The sequence below is a fragment of the Durio zibethinus genome, chromosome 5 (assembly GCF_047325235.1).
Source record: "Durio zibethinus cultivar Kanyao isolate XHJ-2024 chromosome 5, ASM4732523v1, whole genome shotgun sequence".
Lineage (NCBI taxonomy): Eukaryota > Viridiplantae > Streptophyta > Magnoliopsida > Malvales > Malvaceae > Durio > Durio zibethinus.
The window spans coordinates 9554085-9577636 of record NC_143166.1 but is presented as its reverse complement, the minus strand read 5'-3'; the positions used below and the strand labels follow the sequence as shown (position 1 = coordinate 9577636).

The 23552-nt window shown below is 29.5% G+C and overlaps 1 protein-coding gene across 1 annotated transcript; it reads left to right on the top strand.

The window, feature by feature from the left end:
- The first annotated feature begins 560 nt into the window (after nt 1–560).
- LOC111282274 (uncharacterized) lies at nt 561–4284 on the top strand. Its single transcript, XM_022870284.2, has 3 exons — nt 561–818; nt 2905–3110; nt 3790–4284. Exons 1-3 carry the CDS (start codon nt 717–719, stop codon nt 4055–4057), a joined length of 576 nt encoding a protein of 191 aa, XP_022726019.2. The 5' UTR covers nt 561–716; the 3' UTR covers nt 4058–4284.
- Nucleotides 4285–23552: the final 19268 nt, after the last annotated feature.

Below are 23552 nucleotides of genomic sequence, written 5' to 3'. Positions count from 1 at the left end.
TTTTCATAATTAATTTTTTTATTTTATATTGTTACAAAATAATTTTAGCTTTCCTTCACCAAATATATTTTTAAAAAGTAAAATTTTTTTTTAAAAAAATAAAAATAAAAATATTTTCTCAAATCAAAATGATACAAAAATACTCATGGCTAAAGTAATAGGTTGGTTTTTTTAATTTGTTTTAGTTACAAGGATAAGGTGGACAAAAAATCATTTGATAAGGGTAAAAAAAAATAAAATAAAAGTTATATTTTTCGGAATGTTACATAAATTATGAGAATAATCGGTTTGTTATTTTTTTTATATATCTGGGACCGTAAATAATATAAAATTCTCGATTTTTTAAAATATTTTGGAGCAAAATGAAATGATCCCACGGAAATAAACAAATATTCCGGACAATAATATAAAATACCAAAAGCCACGGTAAATTCTGAACAAAAAGAAAAAGCCATGGTAAATGAGAATTATTGGTAATCATTGACTGGCGCGTGTAGAAGGGATGAGGAAAATGGGCGTGGGTCTAACTAAAGTTCACACAATGGAGAAAATAGCCTTTCGCTGCTTTCTTCTCTACTGCGCACTGTGCTTTTCTTTGCTCGTATGGTACGTTTTCTTTCTGCGCTTTGAAGTTCCATCCAAGCAGCTAAACAAGGCCGCTCTCTTTGCTCGCTCTTCAATCTTTTCTCTCATTCTGTCTGGCATTGAAAGAAGAGATGGGTGAAGGAAAGGGCTTGACCCTGGTGCACCTTATGGTGGTAGTCCTTAGCTTGGTGGCATTCGGGTTTGCCATTGCTGCTGAGAGAAGAAGAAGCGTTGTAAGCCCATTCTTCACCATCTTCTCTCTTTTCAACTTTTATTCAAATAACTCTCACATGACCTCTAATCTTCTCTAATTTTTAACTTTGTTTTAGTGCCTGCATTTTTGGTGTCCGATGTTTGGGCTCATAAGGAAATTAGTCTTTTCTGAGGTGTGATATGCAGAGATCTGTGGACTTTCATAGTCAATTTTGTTGAGTTTTTGTTAGGATGGTTTGTTTTAAGTTTCGTGCTTTCTGCCACTATTTTTTTTTAATTTTTATTTTACATTGTATTGTTATTAAATTCCGTTCTCAATTTTTTAATTGAAGAGCGACGTTTAAGTTTATTAATTAAAGGTCATTAGTTCACTCTTAAAATATGTTATTTGTTCTTTGAAGTGATGATATTTTGTTCAGTACCATGAAATTAATGTGAACATTGTGCCTGATCTAACAGGTAAAGTTTGAAGTAAAATCCAATTTCAGCCAAACGGAGAAACTTCTCTTTTGGGCATATCGATTTCGCATTTCTAATTGAATGGGTTAACCTTTTTCCCTTGATGAATTATTTTTGGTCAATGTCCTCCGTTTGATTTTTTCAAGTATCAATTTCTAGATGTTACATGTTGTTGAGCATACTTTAACGAGTCCTTCTTGACCATGAGAACATGGTTTTGCCTAGTGGAAAAACATCAGATATAATGGTAGTGGTTAACAGGTGTATATGCCGCGTTTGCTCAGTTGAATTTGGAACCTTGTTTGTATGGGATTGTATGTGCTGTTAACCATGTGAATTGCCTCCATTTTTCTGCTGTTACTGGTAATTGATGCAGTATTTAATCTGGCACAGCTGTGACTGCTGTACAAGAACACGAGTGATAGGCCCTTTCTTGGTGAGGTGTCAGACGGGCAATGTATAGGAGTAGTAATTTCTTTCTTTGATTTTTTTTCCTATAGGCCACTATACAGTGACTTTTAATGCCCACCAAAGAAAAGGAAATAAGAAATCTTTTTTTTTTTTTTTCGTAACTGACACTTTCAGTAAAGATCTCTTGCTTCTTGAAATTTGTTAACTATAGCATGAGTAAGCATATTTAACAAGAAGAGAAATGACTGAAAAATAGCTCTCTTGCTTCTTGAAATTTGTTAACTATAGCATGAGTAAGCATATTTAACAAGAAGAGAAATAACCGAAAAATAGCTCGTCAATTGAATTGTTCATATTCTACTGAGCTAGTAATACTCAATTTCCTTCAAAGAGCCATGTGCTTGTTAATACATTGACGGCAAGACAAGATATCCATAAAAAATGCTTGGCAATCTGAAGTAAGAGGCATTTATATGTGCACCTACTCTGTCCTAATGCGGATTAGCCTAAATTGCTTCTTTCAAGTTTCAACCTCATTAGATGCAGTAACTATCCAGCACCTGCATCAATACACAGTTCTGGATTGGAATGATATTTCTATAAATTGTGGCTGAATATTTATATTGTAGGAGAGATGTGTCTTCTTGTGCTTGGCCAGTTCATATAGACTGATGAGTGCTTTGGTTTAGGCAGAAGGGTGGTCAGATAAGGGAACAGCATGTGGAATTGTAGATGGTCTTATGCACGTTGATTAGGAGGAATCTCTATTTGTGGTTAACATCTAGTGTAGATTTTCTGTAAGTCTCAAAATTTGTTGTGCATGTTACCTAATGAAGCACATTGATTGGCACTTGTTTGATAAGTAATTAAAGAAATATGCATGCTGACATATCACTTCCTGAATAGAAGAAGAAAAGTATAAGATGTTCTGGTGGTGTACATCCGTGCACTTAATGCGTTGGTGAATTCCTTGTTTAATTTGAATTTTCCTTTGAAATGATAGGAAATTTAGGCGGCTGGTATTTTAGATTTTGTTTGGTATCTGGCATGACATGGCCTATTCTATTTATTTAGTTATTCTATTGTATAAGGGGGGTGGGGGTTGGATATCAATCTGTAATTTGCAACTTGCAACCTCCTTTATGGAGATATGTCATGGCCAACAATTAGGCTATGCCTAGGCCATGTGCATTGATTTAGTTTATGACCTTTTAACCTATTCTTTGCTGCTTGCAGGGCACCATAGTTAAAGATGACATATCAAATGCTACATATTGTGTGTACAACTCAGATGTTGCCACTGGCTATGGAGTGGGTGCTTTCTTGTTTCTCCTTTCAGGTGAATCACTGTTGATGGGTGTTACACGGTGCATGTGTCTTGGAAGACCATTAGCCCCGGGCAATGACCGAGCTTGGTCTATTATTTATTTTGTTTCATCATGGTAAGAATTTCAAGTTGGCATAACATAAAATGTTTGTTCATTATTCTTTAAAATTGAACAGGAGCTCCTCACCTCTGAATGATTGCCCTCCTATTTTTGCACACTCCTTGTGCTCATATTTTAATGAAATATTGAGTGATGATGTGTCATATATTTCCTTCTCTACCATTTGACTAATTTGATTTATGTTTGAATCTGGTTGATTGTCTTTCTTGCTTTTTTATTTGTTGCCTATGTTTGTGACTTTGTGCTCATATGTATGGTTGAGTACACTGGAATTTAAACTGTTACTATTTGCCTTGTGCATATCCTAATTGTTTTTAAAAGAGTTAAATGTTATGAATGACCTCTAAACTATAGTGAAATATTCAGTACGATGCCTGAACCTTCAAAATCTTTAATTTGGCATCTGAATCTGAACTATGAATCTTTTAACTACTTTGGTACTTACTCCTAACGTGGTTAGTTCCAAATGATCATATTAGTTAACAGATTCATAATTCAAGTATTATATTAGAGATTTTTAAAGTTCAAGTATCACATTATATATTTAACTATAGTTCAAGAGTCATTCATAACATTAACCCTTTTTAAAATCCCCATTGTTGTTGCCAGACAGAACATTTTTTTGAGGATATCCTTTTTCCCCTGTAATAATTTCATGCATTTGCATTTGCAGGTTGACTTTCTTGGTTGCGGAAGCATGTCTAATAGCGGGTGCTACAAGGAATGCATATCACACCAAGTATCGTGGAATGATTTATGCCCAGAATTTCTCTTGTGAAACATTGCGGAAAGGTGTCTTTATTGCAGGAGCAGTGTTTGTGGTTGCCACAATGATTCTCAATGTATACTACTACATGAATTTCGCCAAAGCAACCACCGCAACACCAGTTCACAAGGCAAATCGAACAGCTTCAACCGTTGGGATGACTGGTTATGCATAAGATTAAATTAGTAGAGTTTTGCTTCTTGTTTTCATTTGAGTTTGGGTGCCATTGTATTAAAACAACTGTAGTGATATGCTCGCGCTTTTCTAGTGACATTACAGCGCATTTATGAACGTTCAGTGTCGATTGAAAGGCATGATGAAGTGGTAAATTTGTTCTGAGCAATATAATTAGATCAAAGAAATATAAGGGAGCGTCCAATTTGAGCTTCACAAAAATTTGGACTAGGCCTGTTCTCTTTTATTGATTCTAAAAGATGGTGGGATGCATACGCATACTGATGTTCCCTCGGCCTTAACCTTTGGATGTCAGCCGTCTCCTGATTTGGTGATTTTCGTTAAGGTAGCTATTGGCATCTTTTGTAAGATCATAATGGTAAAGTAATTACGGAATAATTTTATTATTAAAATGATTTTATCAAGCAACTTTAAAATTATTTTGTTTGGTTAATAATTGTTATTTTTTAAAAATTAAATATTATTGTGTTATATATTGTTAAAAATTAAAAATTATTTTGTTTAAAAGTAAGAAAATAATTGTGCATATTATAATAGTTATACAAATTAATAATTTAAAGTTATTTAAAGATAATAATTTATAAATATTAAAAACATTTATTTATTTTATAATAAAATATAATTAAATTATTAAATTAATAAATATATTTATTGATAGATAAATTGATTTTTATAATATAAATTATCTAAAAAACTTGAATTAAAAAATAAAATCAATCTATTAAATTCATAATAAAAGAAAAAAAATTATATTATATTATATTATATATAAAATATTAAAAAAAGTAAAAAAACACAAATTATTTTTAAACTTGTTACAATGAATATTTGTTTGAAAAAAAAAATTTATAATATAAAATAATTATAATTTTAAGATACAAAAAGTTTTTAATTCACATAAAATAAGTAAATTTGACTATTATCAATTTTACATATCACTTTACTTTGATGATAAAAATTTTTCATCATTTTATATGAAAATTATATTACCTTCTAATTCAATGATTTGATCATTTTCAATGATCCAAAATTATTATCACATAAAACTATTGAATGCTTACTTACATTGATTTAATTATCATGTATAAATCATTATAATTTTTGAAATAATCATGTCATTCTAATCACTACCTAAAATTAGTAAGATTTTCTTATGATCGTCTTCTTGTCCATTTCTTTTCCCCCATCCCTTCGTTTACATGATTATCTATGATTTCATGTTTTCAAAAGTTAAACATTATACGCTTAAATATGTAAAAAAATTCTTTAATATAAATTAAATTTTTATTTAAATTTTTATCAATTTATTGTCATTAATTAAGTAATTATTTAATTCAATTATGTTTTAAATATTTATTTTATTCTATTAAATCATTAAATATATATTTTCCGTTCAATTAAACTTTTGATTAAACTAAAATAATTGTTGACGATAAATAAATTTTTATCCAATAAAACTCTATTAATGAAAATAAAAATTAAAAATTTTAATTAATTATAATAAAATAATAAAAAGTTAAATAATTATTTAATTTTAATTCAAAAGTTTTTTTATTTTTATGTCAAAAATATATCTATCTATGCCTTCCCTGACAAATTTTTGTCTCCCAAATTATTACTAACAACTCTAGTTTTTGGACATATACATTCATACAGGTCATTTCCTCGACGAAGTGAAATGACAATGATGTCGTTGATTTATTGGAACAAGCATTTAAGAGACAAACTTCATGTCTGAGACGGAGGCCTGCTGTCAATCTGTTCCATACCCTTGTATATGACCTATTTTTTCATTCGTATCCGGCAGTACTCTCATCTCCTATTCAACGCAAAAACTAAAGCAATAAATAAATAAATACCTGTATTTTTTTTTTTTTTTCAGAGGAGGGCATAGCCGTTAGTGATTTTGTCTTCAATGTACTATTTCTTTTCTTTTACGGACATAAAACGGTTTGATTTTGTATTTTATATATATAAATATATATATTTGTTCTATAAATTCTATCTTCATTTTTAAGGTTTGAAAATCTTATAAACTAAGGTATCAGCTTTAAATTGTTAGACTATTATGCACGTGGAGATGAGTGCAAAAATTTGAAATTACATAGACATCTAATCAAATGTTTTTTTTAGTAGAATTAAGGTAGTATTTGATTTTAAAAAATAGAGATTTTTTTATTTTTATAATTATTTAAAAAATAAAAAATAAAAGTGAATACATGTTTAGTAATAAAAAATAAATATAATTTTTTTAAAAATAAAAAAAATTTTAATTATGAAAACAAAAAATACTTATTACTTTTTTCTTATGTTTTTCAAATTAAGAAATTGACCTTATATTTGAATAGTTTTGAAAGTTATTAATTAATAAATATATTTTATATTTATAGTTAAATGCCATTAATAATAATATTTTCATAATTCCTTTTTTTTCTTATTTTGTATTTAAAAAAAAAAACTTTGTTTACGTTAACCAAACACATTTTCTAAAAAATAAAAATATAAAACAAAAATTTTTTTCTTAAAAATATAAAAAATATATTTTCTTAAGCCACACAAAACCTTTAGGTCAATTTTTTTTTTCTTTTGGTAGAAGGCAAGAGGACTTCGTTTTTCTTCAAATTTCTGCATGGTAAAGGCTTATTTTATGTCAGACAGAACTTTGGGCTATATGAAATTAGCCCACTTGTTCGTTTATGGGCTTACGAAGTGATTGTGATTGTGATTGTGATTGTGATTGTGAGCTTCCACTTCCAAAACCAAAATGCAAATCTTCAGTGTTAATTCTAATCCTAGCTATCATAATCGCTTCAGATCGTTGGTTGAACAAATTGAATTAGTGACTCGATATTAAAATCAGTTCAGTTCTATTATTAGATTAAACTTACAATTAATCATTTTTAAATCACATCAAATCAATAATTTAGTTAATAAATTAGTGAATGGATCGGTTTTGTTGAATCGGATGAATTTTAAATTTTTTAATAAAATGATTTCAAAAGTTATAGATTATTATATTGTTTAATTAAAATAATATATTTTTATTTAAAATAAATAAATAAAAATATAAATAAAATAGCATATCCTCCCTTACACTTTATCCACACTAAAAAATCAACTTAAAAAAGATAGGCTCATTTTTATTTCTAAGTAACATACTCACATCCAATTGAAAGATAAAGATTTGATTGGTTAAAATTAAAATTTACCCATCAATTTGGAGTTTAATTGGTTTTTTTTTATCAAATATCATCATTTTGAAAGTATTTATTTTTTAAAATTTATATCAAATATCATCATAGGAGCTTTTTTTCCTTTTTTTTTGTGTTTTTAAGTTTTTAGGGTATTTACTTTTGTTAGGTTCTTTAACTTAATATGCTTAAATTATTTGACATTTTGATTAGTATTTTTAGAGTTTGAATTAGGAGTTAAGAGTTTAAATTTTAAATTTATTATATTTTTTAAATATATATACTTTTTCACACTTATTATATTATGTTATAAATATTAATTTTTTAAGTACACAATTATCTATAATAAAATTTTATTATTTATCCCATAATTAATTAAATTTTTAAAAGACTATAAATTTTATTATCTATAAATTTTTCACACTTGTTATTACATGCAAACTAACAAGTTATTTATCTTTTAAAAGACTATAGATTGCATATAAAATCCACATCAGCCATACATGATAATCATAGATTCCTATACAATATACGTACACTAGATTTGACCTGCGCTATCCGTTTTAATCTGATGCCAGCTGCGGTTAAGGCGGATATGACGTCGTTGCTTGCAGGCTCTCTGTTTTCCGCGAATCACTTCTGATTATTAGCAACCATCAAAGGTAGTCAAAAACATACTAATAAGGTAGAAGCGTGAAACCATTAGCAAAAAGTAACAGGATAAAATGATATGGTCGTAATTAAACACAATTTTAAAGAAATTATGTCACTAAATTGAGTGAGGTTACTAATTCGGTTTAGAAAGATTAGAAAACATTTTTTTTAGTTAAATTTAATAATTTTAAACACGACACAATGACACAACATAAAAACGATATAAAAAATATTATGTATAGATTTAATGTAATCGTATTTTTTATCTTTAAAATATTGATACGATTAATGTATAATATTATTCGTAATTTGTTCATATCAAATAATAATGATATGTTTAAGACATAATACTGTTTATAACATGAAAAAAATTTAAAGTTATTTTAATTTATTTAAAAAATAAATTAATAATCATATTTATCATATTATTTTAATGTTTAAATAAATTATAAATGCTCAATTTTTAAATAAATAAATTATAAATATTTAATTTTTAAATAATTTTTTGTTTAAATGTTAATTTAAATGACATTTGTTATTTAAATAATTAGATTAATCATGTCTAATTGTCTTATTCATATATAATCGTATTAATCGTATCATATTATATCATGTTATCTATGTATAAATTAATTTTAAATATATTAATTTCATCATGTAACATGTAATCGTATAATAAATATATTATATTCGTGTTTAAATTATTCGTATTATTTAAATATTCATATTGTTCGTATTTGAAATGATATCTAACACGAAACCCAATATAATGAAACAAATTGTCAGAGCTATTCCTAATATTTCTTGCATATCATTAATTATATATTTATCTCATCTTCAAATTTTCTGCCCCATTTTCAAGATAATTAAGACAAAGCTAGCTGAATGTACAAAATAATTACACGTACATCTTCTAGCAAGGCAAAAGGAAATCAGAAGTTGTTGCAGTTATTATCGGGGAGTACTTAGATTACATGCACACCTAAATCACTTGTGTTCTTTTGTGGTACTAGTTTGAAATGATAATGTATCATTAGATCAGCATCTACAACATTTTTTTTTTTGTAATTTTCCTGCGACTTTTTTGTAAAAAAATAATAAATTAAATCGAAAATTATCTAAATGGGGGTTTTCTTAAATGCAGGCCATTGCCATATTGGTTAGTTCAACAAACAAGTTGAAATTAGCAAGAACAGAGCAACATACCATCGTTAAAATTTTTCTTTAAATCTTCCATTAACATTGCTTTTCTCATGAAACTCGTAAGGAAACAACTTTTATGTTTTAAACAATATCAAGAAAATTCTATTTACACATCAAATACAATTCATAGTCCCAAAAAGAAAATTAAAAAAAAAAAAGATGTGTATTGGAGAAAGAAAATATGAAAATAAAGGAGCTGCTTATTAATTACCAACTGAAGGATCTCAAAATATGCTTTTGTAGCAGATGTTGCAAAGCATTCCATGTTGAAAGAATCTCCAATCAACAAAATCAATCAATAAAACAATACGAACGAGGCAGAAAAGGCAAGTAAAGAAGGGGAGTCAAAGCACAAGATCAATGAAAATGTTGTGCTCAAATCAAGGGCCAGATACAATCAGGAATATAAGAGCCTTTTTCTTTCCTTTTTCCTTTCCTTCTTCAATCTTTTCTTTGAGTCGAAGGAGTTGAGGAAGCTTTGTAGGCAAACCAAGGAGGGTTGGAGCCCTATTTATAAAAAAGATGGGAGGAGTTTTTTATTAGTTGTAAATTTTTAACAGAAATATTTTTATTGATATGAAATGTTTGCTTTTCTTTTTGGTATGTTATATATTTACATAAAATAATAAAAATTACATGAAAATAACGTTGCTTAAAATATCTTATTTAGAAAAGTAAGTTTAAAATAACTCTTATTGAAAAATAAAAATTTTAAAGTATCAAAGTGTGGGAAAAAAACTCTTAGTTTAAACTTTCAAGAATAATTACTTATTACATAAAATTTTAAACTCTTTAATGAATTTTTATATACAAAAAAACACATTTTATCCTAAGAAAAAATTTAAAATTTGCACTAAAATTTTGAATAATAGTGTCTATATTAAAACATTAGAAGATTTGAGTAGGGTGGGGCAACTATCCCATTGCCCCACCCCAAATCCATTCCCAATTCTCAAAGCAGCTAACAAAATTATTTTTTTTCATCTAAATAAGAGCTTAATCAATAATAAAAAATTTTGTAAAAATTTAATTGATTGAAATAAAATAATAAAAAATCATACAAGAAATTTAGTTAAGTCCATGGTTTATATTTTAACCAAAATTGATGTTTTATCAGGGTGTCTTTGGTAGAATAGAAATGTAGAAATATAGATAGGAGAGATTTAAAAAGTGAAAAAAAAATGAATTTTAAGCGAATTTGGTAGGAAAGAAAAAGTAACAAGAAATAAAATAAAAAATATCATTTTTCATTGATGTTCACAAACACATTTCAAATTGAAAAGATAAAAGTTTTACTTGGTAGGGTAAATAGAAAGAATGGAATATGAAAAATTGAAAGACAAAAATATTTTTCTTTCCATTGCTGCGCTTGGTGGGTAGGAAAGTTGAAAAAATTAAAAATATATAATGTTTCATTGCACCTGTTACTTGGTACAGCTTAAAAATAAAAAATAAAAAATAAAAAATAAATATTATATGATTTTATAATTATATCTTTTGTAAATTAAGATAAATAATTAAAATATGATGAATAATTTTATAAATATGTAATACTTGACTCACGCACCTCAATTTTTTACCTTCTAAAATTTACTTTTCTGAATAAGTGTGAAAAATATCATTTTTCTTATTTTTCTCCTTTAGCTTGTTTTTTCCTACCAAATACACTTTGGATTAATTTTATTTCAACTTTTTATCTTTCCATATTTATCCTCAAACTTTTTTGCTTTACTAAATTCAACCAAAAGGAGAAAAAATAAGAGTGATGTGAGCAAATATTGCATATTTACAAAATTATTTATCATGTTTAGATTTTTACATTTTTCATCTTAACTTATACATAGTACAATTGTAAGATAATATAATTTTGATTGTCATAATATTTAAATTCGAGAACCTATTTATTAGGCATAAAAAATATAAAGTCATCACTAATTTTTTTATCTAAATGTGATTACCCACTAAAATGAATCTATCTTTTTAAGGTTATTTGAAGTTTAAATTAAGGATATTTAAAAATAAATAAATTATGGGTTACATAAACAAAATTAGGTTCAGAGTCGGTTACATATAGAGAATGTTATAGCACTCCTACAATATCCAAAACTTGGTACTAAATTAGCCTTATATTATTTTATCTGAACCTTAATAAAAATGGTTTTTTATTAATTTGGATATTTAAATATTGAAAAAAATTTTAGGCTTTTACCAATAAAGAAATTTCTTTCTCCTAAAAAATATTCAAGATCAACTCATTTTTTACTTGAAAATATTTCGTTGTCAAATTTATTAAATATCTTATGCCAAAAAAACTAATTTATTCACAACCATTTTATTTATTTACCAAATATTAATTACAAATAATGATACAAACATATTTATAACTTTTTAATCCTAAAATAATATATTCACACTTTTCTAAAAAATACAATTCAAAATTTATTTTCACCAATTAAATAAATTAATAAATCAATAGGTAAAAGAACAAATAATGAATAAATAAATATAAAATAAATGAATAAAACAAAATAATTTCATAAAAGAATTATTATCACAAAGATTACCTCAAACCACATTAAATAATAAAAAAAATAACACCATAATAAATCCAAATAAAAGAAAGTGTACAAAACCAATGCTTTTAGACTAACCAAAAATAAAAATTACTGCTAAAAAATTTTTTTGCTTTGTGATTTTTCTTAATTGTTGTTAATTGCTTAATTTGCCTTATTGAATTGTCATTTGTTCTTATGATCTTTTCCTCCAATTGCTTATTAAATTTCCTCCCTTCTACCTAAGAGCTTCTCCAACAAAACACAAAACTTTGAGTTTGCTCTATTTGCTTTGTCAATTGCTTGATGATTGTTGATGTTATTTCTTATTTTACTGAGCTTGGAATTGAGCTTTTATATAGGGATTAAAGCCTTTTTAAATTTAAAAAATTTTAATTCCAATTGACTCCATCAATATCTTGCTAAAATTTCTTTTCCTTCTTGTAGAAACTTAATTCCCAAAAATTACCAAAATCAAACTCAACATTTAAATTTCAAATTTAAATAAAATCACAATCTTTAAAAAAATCAAAATTTATGTTCATTTTTTTACCAAATAACAAAACATAAATAAAATTAAAAAACATTTTTGGCCTTTAAATTTAGGCTTAAAATCCAATTTCATAAATTAAAACCTAATTGAATAATTTTGCAAATTATTACCAAAATAAAACTTGAAGCTTATTGAATATCGAGAAAAATTCACGAATAAAATAAAGTGTCTATAGTTATCTCTCTTTGCACATTTTCTGTGAATAAGAATTGTACAAAAACAAAACACAACCAATTTATTCAAGTAAAAAAAATTATTATCAAAGAAAAATCTAAAAGACTCCTCTTTAATAGAGGTTTTGAAACTTTGGAAATTCGAAATCGAAAAGCTTCTTTTCAATAAAGGCTTTGAAACCAAAAAGCTCCTCTAACAAAGATTGAACTCCAGTTTTGCAAAATTCTTCTTAATCAAATATAGGGATCTATTTTTTGAAAATCTTATCTTTGAAGAATATCTACTTAGTTAGAGAATGCTATCTTTAAAAACTTCTTCAACCAATAATTGAAAACTTACATTCAAAAGAAAAAATTTCCTAAACCAAGGATCGAAGTCTTATCTTTACAAATTTTCCTCCATTAAGGATAAATAATTTAATTTCTTAAAATTTTCCTTAACCAAGGATTGAAATCTTATCTTTAAACAATTGCCTCAATCTATGATTAAAATCCCATTCATTTTTCAAAATTCCCTTAATCGAGTTTTAAAATCTCATCTTTCACCATCATTTATCAACTAAGAATTGTCAAGTCCAAAATTCATTTCATAAAAACTTTGAGTATTTTGGTTTCAAAATCAAAAGTAAAAATTGCAATGAAAACCAAGAATGCAATGCATAAAATGCACAAATCAATCTCGTAAATCTGTAATTATGGTAAAAAAGGTTCTCCAGACTCTTCTTCATGTCTTATTCCTTTTTAGCTTCCTATTTTTTCTTTTTCAACTTTTTAGAACTGGCCATCAAGTTTATCTACTAATTTAGGAACCAAAATGTCCTTTTGCTAGTCTCATCATTTGATCATGACATTTGAAATTTTTTATCTTTCATTTATAAACCTTAAGGATCAAAATCTTTTTAGACTTCTTTCATCATTTCATTTTCAATTTGCCTTCATCACTTTCAACTGTCTTTTCAAAATAATGCAAGAATCATTCATACTATCTTCAATCATTTATTAATCATTATTCTAATTTTATGACAATTGTAATCCATCACATTTCCTTAATTTTAAATGGTGAAGATAATAAAATTCTAGAAAAAATATTCATTATGAGAACAGGTCTAGCAAGGAATAAATAGGAAAAAGAATAATTTCAAAGTAAGTCATCATGATAAGTGTTTAGAGAGGTTCACAACATCCAAGGTAATGAATATTCAAATAATTTTGAACGAATTAATTCAAAGTTCTTTTTCAAACACACATTGCATTGATACTATTGATCCTTTCAGCTTATCATAAAATGTTTGCATTAAATGATATTAATTGTCATGCATTAAAGTTATTTTTCTAAGTTTTCAGCTTAAATATCATTTTTTACTTAAATCAGCCTTTTGAGTTTTCAATTTAAGCCTTCTTTTTTCTTTTTTTTTTTTTGTTTTTTCATTTTTTTCATTTTTTTCTCATATTCTCCTTCTTTTCATTTTTTTTCTCTTCATTCATCGTTGACATTTCCATCAAAAGCCTAATTATTCTCATTGTCTTTTGATAGCATCATAAGTATGCTTTAATTCAATATATAATTCTCCAGTTCAAGCATTACATTTGATCAAAATAAAATTTTAAGGTACGTAATGTAGACTAAGATGAGGGGTTATTAAAAATGGATAAAATAGGCTCAAAATTCTTGATTAAAGGGTTATAAACCAAATGATCATTTCTCATCTAATGGAGTACCTTAGTGTTTTGCCTCATCCTTCATCAATTTTTTTCTTTTTCACATTTTATTTTTTTTCATATTTTCTCTTTCACTTTGCACTTTTCATCATTTTTTCAAGAAAGATTCAAACACAAAGGGCTTTTTCTTTTTCCTTTTCATATCATTTGGGACTTTCATTTTCTTTCTTTTAGTGGACAAGTCTTTTTTTCTAAAATATTTCTTCTAATGTGAAAGGTGATCCTTAGTGGATTTCTTTTCAAAAAAATCATAATAAACTCAAAAGGGTGACAATTGGATAATTTAAATATTTGTGTGAAAGGTAGAAAAAAAATGATCATTTCTCATCTCAAACATAAATATTCCTATTAAAGAACATTTATTGAAAAAAAACAAGCTTGTGAATAAATCATTATAAAAGATCATATTGTATTACTTTCTTCTCAACTACGTGAAACTCCATGCCAAATTTGATTCATCTCATAAAATTTATCTTTTTTTGCTTTAATAATCCCAATAGATTAAGAGTCCCAAGCTATCAATTTCACTAGTATAAATGATGTTTTTAAAATTCAATACTAAATTATCGTCATAATTGTCTAAACATTCATTATTTGAAATATAAAACTATGAAAGAATATTAAAAAAAAAAACAATGTAATAAAAAAAGAAATGTGATGAGAATGCATCTATCATTTTATTTAAACAATAAAATATAAATAAAAGAGCAACATATCAAAGAACTCATACATGTTCATAAGTATTTAAAGATGCATTATTTTTTAATATGCCTAAAGTGACAAGCACTCATAAAACTTTCTTAAAATTATGTCCCTATATGGTTATGCAAAAGGTTTCTATTAACATTCGACCTTGCTTCATGATCGAAATTCATTAAACTAGCTTTGACCAAACTTTGCACCTTATGCTTCTATGCCATGCAATTTTTGTAGAATGGCTAACAATCCCAAGATGATAGTCACAAGTAGCATTAACATCATAAAGGCTCCAAATAGATTGGTGCAATCAAATGACTCTTAATGAGTTGAGGGAGTAACTCAATTTATGTTATAAGAATTAGATCTATAGGAGCATTCTCTCTTTTCACCAAGTTCTTAGGTTGAGTAACTAGTTGATTTGTATGTGCAAGGTTAGATACAAGTGCTCAAAATTTTTCTTGCAATCTTGGTTAAACAACTAGTTAACAAGCATAGGGACTTGGAGAAATGTTTATGGCTACGTAATAAGGTTGGTACATTGGACACGAATAATTTGAGGTGAAGCCTCCAACTTATTACCCTTAATGAATTACAACTTGAGAATCTCTTTTTTTCTTTTTTGGTGTAAATCCATTCTTTGCACTTGTTGCATCACCACCTTCAAGCTTGTCATTTTCAATTACATTTTTATTATCTCTCCAAAAATCAACATATCAGCAAAACTCTTGATTATATTTCTAGTCATTCTTTCATAAAATAGAGCTTTAAGGGTATTGACAAACAAAACTATAATCTTCTTTTTGGTGAGCAATGGTTGGACTTGGATGGCAACATGCCTCCATCTTTGGGTATATTCCTTAAAACTCTTAGTATCTCTTTTTTTTCCATACTTTGTAAGGACTGACGGTCTAGAGCTAAATCTATAATGTGCTTGTATTTCGTGATGAATACCTTTGATAGACATACCATTTTGTAACTAATTCAATATAGCTATCTTGAAAAACATGGGTAAGCAATTTTTCATCTTATGCATGAACGATCATCTTGTGACAATATATAGTGGCTTGTGTTATTGGGCATTTGGTTCCATCATATTTTTTAAATTCAAGAACTTTGAATTTTCCTAACACATAACTAACAAGTAGTTTGATTCTCTAATATCCCTAGTGGAGTCATCAAACTATCATAATGTTCAAGTTTGAGAACTTGCCTGTTGGACACAAAAAATATAAAGTCGTCAACATAAATAAATCTATCCTTTTTTAAGATTATCCTAAGCTTAAACTAACAGTCTCTAAAAAGAATAGGTTTTGGTCTACATAAATAGAATTAGGTTTGAGAGTTGATTACATGTAGGAAAAGTTATAACATTCTTACAACGCCCAAATATTGATACCAAATTAGTCCTATGTTATCTTGTTTAAGCCTTAATAAAAAATGATTTTAATTTAGATATTTAAATATTAGAAAGAAGCCTTTAGGCTTTCACCAAAAAAAATTTTTTCTCACATTCAAAGTATTCAAGATAATCTTATTATTTACTTGAAAAGATTCCGTCGTCGGATTTATTAAATATCTTATGACAAAGAAACTAATTTATTCACAACCATTTTATTTATTTACAAAATATTAATTACAAATAATGATATAAACATATTTACAACTTTCTAATCATAAAACAATATATTTACACTTTTCTAAAAAAACAATTTAGTTTTTATTTTCATCAATTAAATAAATCAATAAATCACTAAGTAAAAAAAAACAAATAATGAATAAATAAATAATAAGTAAAATAAAACAATTTCATAAAAAAATTATTATCACAAATATTTCCTCAAACCACATTAGACAACAAATAAATATAACACCATAATAAATAAATAAAAAAAAAAAAGATAGTGTACCTAACCAATGTTATAAGACCAACCTAAAATAAAGTATATTGCCAAAAAAAATTTTTTTTGCTAGACTTTTTTTTTTTTTTTGCTTTGTGATTCTTTTTTATTGTTGTTAATTGCTCAATTTGCCTTGTCGAATTGCCAATTGGTCTTGTAAGCCCCTCTCCAATTGCTTATTAACTCTCCCTCCTACTTTAAAGTTTCTCCCTCAAAACACAAAGTTTTCTGTTAGCTCTATTTGTTGTGTCAATTGCTTGATGATTGTTGATGGTGTTTTGTTATTTTTCTGAGCATGGAATTTTTCCTTTTATGAAGGGATTGAATCCTTTTTTAATTTGAAAAATTTTAATTCAAATTAAATCTATCAAGATCATACTAAAATTTCTTTTTCTTCTTATAGAAACTTGATTCCCAAAAATTATTAAAGTCGAACGCAACCTTTAAATTTCAAATCTAAATAAAATCACATCTTTAAAAAATCAAAATTTATATTCATTTTTTTACCAAATAACAAAACATAAATAAAATTAAAAAACACTTTTGGACTTTTAAATTTGAGTTTAAAATCCAATTTTATAAATTAAAGCTTGATTAAACAATTTCATAACCTATTATCGAAATAAAATTTGAAACCCATTTAATATCGAGAAAAGTTCCCTGACAAAATGTGATTTGTACATTGAATTTTTTTTTTTTTCATTTTCAACTTTATCAAGCATTGGTGAAAATAAAATTATATATTTTTAAAATTTTTTCATTGTTACTATTAAACACACCAATAAAAAAAATTTAGATCTTTTAGTTATCTCTTCTTCCATATATATATATATATATATATATTTTATTTTTCTATCAACTTTAGCAAATAAAGCTTGGAGCCATGGTCACAAAAAAGATTACTTAATCTATGGAAAAATAACAGATGCCAAAGTAAAGATAGAAAAAAGTAAGAAGAGGAATGTCACTGAGTAAGGTAAAGGAGTTTAGACACCCATTATACGTGATCATAAAAGAAAATTTGTTATGGATAGTTCTCAGACCACTACGCTTTCTAGAGAGGAAATAGAAGAATTGCAACGTAGCATCAAGAGGATCAAGGATATTCTCATGAAAATGACAATGATAATGTGGCAAAAACATAGAAAGAATGCCTAAAAGAAAGGCCATTTCTTACAGGGACTCTATTGGAGCTTCCTATAAAGGGTACAAATAGCTTTTATCCTCTCAGGAAGAAGAAAGTATGGAAACTGACACTGAATCGGAGGATGAAATCCCAAGTTATGTGGGTGATGGTGATCCTAATGAAGTCAACATCATTCTAACCAAGGAAGAGAAGCAGGGATTAGAGAGAAATGGGCAAGATCTCTGATAGTGAAAGTGTTTAGTAAGAAGGTGGCATACCAGTACTTGGTATTTAAACTGAATCAACTCTAAAAAACTCAAGGCAAGTTTCTTAGTATTGATCTTGGCAGTGATTATTTCCTGATAAAATTTCAGAGCTTAGGTGATTATGATCTTGTCATTAAATAAGGCTCATGGTTTGTGGAGGGACACATTCTGGCAATCAGAAAATGGACACCAAAATTTAAAGCATCTCAAGCTTTCTTTTCTTCAGTTGCTGTATGGGCTAGGTTCCCCGAGCTACCCATTGAATACCATGACAACCAAAATAGGGAAAAGTATTGGGGATTTGCTCAGAGTTGACAGCCACACACTTGTAGAGGAAAGGGGCAAGTTTGCAAGATTATGCATACAGGCGAATCTGGACAAGCCATTAAAGAAGTTCATTGATGTTGAAGGGAAGAAATAGTCCATCATTTATGAAGGGATTAGTATGCTATGTTTTAACTACGAGAAGATAGGACACAACAAAGGTTTCTGTCTAGAAATTTCTTTAATTCAGTCCCAACTACTCATTATCAAGGAGAAGTAAAGGAGGATGCCGAACCAACTAGGAAAGAGATTTCACAACACGACAAAGTAGAACACCAGGATGGCGATGGACCTTGGATGCTGATCCAAAGGAAAAAAGCGAAACAAAAACAAACAACCTTAAATACAATCCCTTCTAAACAACAAGGGAAAGAACAAGGTTCGACAAGAAAAAAAATGAAAAAGGGCTATAGAGATAGAAAGAAGCCTCATCAATCATAAAGGAAAGATTTATTGTCAGAAAATCACCAAGATAAAATTAACAACACAAGAGACAAGCCAGCAACAAAGGATGAAAGCTTGAGTGAATGACAAAGGGGAAAGTTACCAATGAGGTCTTCACGAATGGGGAAAGGAAGTAAAAGACTTTTCTACACCCCCAGAAATGAGAAAATAAAAAAAAATCCACAGAATAGTGGTCCCAATTCTATGCAAGTTACGTACTTGTATTTAATGCCTATGTAGGCTGAAGTGACCCCACATGAACAGAAGAGTATAGGTTTTAAAAGTAAGGAAAAGTGAAATTCTCTCCTCACACATCCCAAACCATTAGAAAAACCCCCTACAGAATCTAAGGAAAAACTCAATGGCTTCATCATGGAATCATAATCATCTCCAAAAATTGGAGTTCAAGGGACTCACTGCAAGTCAAAGGATGAGGATTTGCATGAACATGAGGCTAAGAAGGGAAAGAATGCAACATGCCAATCGAAGAGTTTCCCCTCAGGCATCCTCAGCATCTCTTTTGCTTATTTGGGAGAGAACCACGACGCTCTAAGACAAGCCCTGAGCGAGATAGGGTTGAGGAAAATTTTCGAAGATCCATTTCCCCTAAAAAGAGAATATTAGACAAAAGAAATGAAATGAATGGGGAGACAAACCCCAAAAAGGTTGTGGGTCTTCCCTCCAATGTTGATCACTCTACCTCTAATGATACCTCATCTCAATCCCAACTCCACCTATGTCGAACGGACTCAACCCACTCCCACTTGATGATATCGAACCTTTCAATGGATGATGGAAATGCCAGTTTCACCCTCAGCAAACAAAAGCTTGGAGATTCACCTGAGACATATGCAACTCAAAGCCTTGAAGCTCATAGTGGAAAAAGCCAAACATTAGTTCAAGACATATGCAAGCTCACTAATGGTGTAAGGGTTGGAAACCCTACTTCACAAATTGGAAATCATACCGAAAGTGGGGTAAAGTGCTAGATCATAATGGAATAGGGAATTGTTCGAGAGATATCCAAAAACTACCGATCTCCTTAACCCAATGTCCTTAATTATGTGGAACTGCCACGGGGCTAGGCACCCTGATTTTGTTAGGATCATAAGAAACATGATGAGTATCCATCAACCCTAGATCATGGTAATTACAAAGACAAGGGTAAGCAAAAGAGATCTTCATCACATCATTGATAGGCTTTCATTCGATACATGGAAGGACACCAAAATCTGCGAAACTAAGTAGGAGATTCACGCTACTGTGAAGGTTCACTCATATAACCTTATTTGTTTTTTCTTTGCAATTTATGCTAGTTCAAGGTTTAGAAAAAGAATGTTGTTATGGGAAAACCTTAAAAATGTTGCTGCCAAGTATGATCTTCCCTGACTTGTTATGGGGGATTTTAACAAGGTTTTATCCTCTAATGACAAAAAAGGTAGCAGGCTTGTAAAGTGCATGATTGTTTAAATGCATGCAATCTCATCGACCTGGGCTACAAAGGTGCAAAATTCACCTGACCGTACTTAAGAAATATTAGACACCTTATACAAGAAAGAATTGATTACGCCCTTGCAAATCCTACCTGGAGATTTCTGTATCTAAAAGTGGATGTCCTTCATCTTGAGAAAGTTCTGTCTGATCATGCCCCCATCTTTATCTCCCTAAAAAGGGAGAAGCCAAATAATTGAAAACAAGCCTTTTAAATTTCAAAAGATGTGCAGTGTTCATCCATACTTCAAGAACATTGTTACGGCTCATTAGGGATCAAATAATTGGACCCTTGTTTTCAAGCCTTCTCTGACAAGCTCAAAACCTGGAAAAAGGAAACCTTCGACAACATCTTTAAAAGCAAAAGAAGAATTAAGGCAAGGCTTATGGGGATTGAGAAAGCTCTAGCTGACAAACCAAACGACTTTATGTTTACACTCCAAAAAACTCTGATAGGGGAATTCCAAGAGATCCTCAAACATGAGAAGTTGCTTTGGGCCATGAAATCAAGAGTTACCTGGTTGGTGGAGGGGGAAAGAAATACCAGATTCTTCGACGAGACAACCCTAGTGAGACAATACAAAAACAACGTAGGGGGCTGTTTGACATAATTGGGACACGGATTACTAAGAAAGAGGATCTTAATAACCTTATTCTGGAACATTTCATGACTCTTTTCTCTACAGTAAAGGAGCATGAAAGTCTAAACATCAATCACGATAGTGTCAAATGGGTTGAGTTGGTAGAAGAAGAGGAACAGAGATTGCAAGCCTAGATAATCGAAGCTGATGTGAGAAGGCACTCTGGTCCTTAAAGTCCTTTAAGGCATCAAAGCCCGATGGGATCCACCCGTTTTTCTACCATAAATTCTGGGAAGAGGTTAAAACAAAGATAAGCTTAACGTGCTTTGATATTTTTGATAGTGGAAAATTGTAAGAAAGCTTGAATGATACATTAATCACCTTAATCCTAAAGAATCAAGTTCCTAATTCTGTTAATCATTTTCGGCCAATTAGTTTGCTAAATACCATATATAAAGTGGTGACAAAGATCATGGTCCAAAGGCTGAGATTGTTGTTGAACAAGATGATCTCTCCTCTTCAAGGCAGTTTCATACAGGAAAGACAAGCCATTGATAATTTCATCAGTGTGCAAGAAACTATCCATTCTCTAAAAATAAAGAAAAGAAACAAGGGAACATGATACTCAAACTTGACCTGGAAAAAGCTTATGACCGATTGGAGTTGGGATTTATTAGAAAGGTGTTGCTTATTTTAAATTCCTTGAAAAATGGATATCTCTGATCATGGACTGTATTACTTCCTCTAGCATAGCCATAGCGAAGAAATTAGGAGATGCTCTCACAGTTCAAACCCTCTAGAGGTATTTGGCAAGGGAACCCTTTATCTCAATACATTTTTATTTTATGCATGGAATATCTCAGCCTGATGATACAAGATGCTTGTGACGACAAGAAGTGGCATCTGATCAAAGTCACAAGGAGAGGGCCTGAACTATCCCATCTTTTATTTGCGGATGATGTTGTTCTTTTCTCAAAAGCTGATAAAAAGTCAATAGCTACAATCAAAGGATGCTTGATAAATTTATAGAAGAATCAGGACAAAAGGTCAACACTGGAAAGTCCTAAATCCTCTTATCTAAGAACACTAAAACTGAGATCGAGGGATGGATCACTAATACCTTGTGTATTGAGAACACAAAAGAGCTTGATAAGTACTTGGGTTTCCCCATGCATAACCAAAGAATGAGAAAGCGAGATTTCAATTTTATTCTCAAAAATGTCAAAAGCAAGCTCGTGGGATGGAAAGCCAAGTTGTTATCTCCAACTGGACATATGGTTCTCATCTAATCTGCCATGGTAGCCATTCCCACTTATTTCATGTAGTGTAGAGCCCTCCCTCATCATAAATGCAGAGAGTTGAACAAGATCAACCGAAGCTTCCTATGGGGAGGGGAAGAAAACAAGAAACTTCACCAACAAAATAATGGGGATCACCACAACTCTGATACCATTTGTTGGGCTAAAAGCCTTCAATCTAATCACACCAACAGAAGCGAAATCAAACACATAAGAGACAACAATTTAATGTGGTTCGGTCCAACTGACCTACATCCACGGATGAGAAACAAGATCCACTAGTTGTAGAGAATTACAAACATACATCAAATCATTAATCTCACTCAACAATCAATACTTATAAGACACTCTCAATCTCCTCTACTCCTATGGAGTATTCTCAACCCAAACAAACACAAACCCAAACCTTGTGCACCCTTTCAACATAACCAAACACATACACATATGTTCTTATACATCATACCTATGTGGACCCTCTCAGTCTCCTCTAGTCCATTCACAAACAAACATACACACCCATAAGACGTAGAGCCCCAATACTCCTATGGGGTGTCTATCCCACAAAACCCTACAACTCTCTTACATCTTTTTCTCATACCAAACCCTGTAGAGACTTTACCTATTTATAATCATACAAACTGGCCCATTAAGAATCCCTCTCCTCTTAGAATTCTTCTCCTGTAAATCAAACTTGCCTATTAAGAATCCCTTTCCTTTTAGAATTCTTCTCTTGCAAGTCAAACTTACCTATTAAGAATCTTCTTTCTCTTGGAATTCTTCTTTTGCAAGTCTTTTTGTCCATCAAGCAATATCTGACAAATCCCAAACAAATCTCTAACAAATCCCAAACAAATCTCTTATGGGATTTAAGTCATTATTCCCAACAATCTCCACCTTGACTCAAATTTCATCAATCATCTGTCTTCATGCTAGACATGCTTGGCTCCACCTACAATGGAAGTCTCACAATCATTTTTTCTTCTTTTGTGTCTTCATGCTTCATACAAACCAATCCTCAATCTTCAAAACTCGAACTCGAACTCTTCTCTTGAATCGAGCTCTTCTGAACTTGCTTCTTTTCATGTCTCAAATCATGCACTTCCCAAACCTTTAGCTCTTCCCACATCTCAAACTTTCAGCTCTTTCACATTTCGAACCTTCGACTCTTTCCACATCTTGAATCTTCAACTCTTCTCACATTTCGAACCTTCAGCTCTGATACCACTTGTTGGGGATCACCGCAGCTCTGATACCATTTGTTGGGCTAAAAGCCTTCAATCCAATCACATCAGCAGAAGAGAAA

Bases quoted from the DNA above. Each gene is read 5' to 3' on its own strand.
- LOC111282274 (XM_022870284.2), top strand. From the start codon at position 717: ATGGGTGAAGGAAAGGGCTTGACCCTGGTGCACCTTATGGTGGTAGTC. The intron at 819-2,904 runs GTAAGCCCATTC...TGCTGCTTGCAG, and splicing joins CTGAGAGAAGAAGAAGCGTT to GGCACCATAGTTAAAGATGA. The intron at 3,111-3,789 runs GTAAGAATTTCA...TTGCATTTGCAG, and splicing joins ATTTATTTTGTTTCATCATG to GTTGACTTTCTTGGTTGCGG.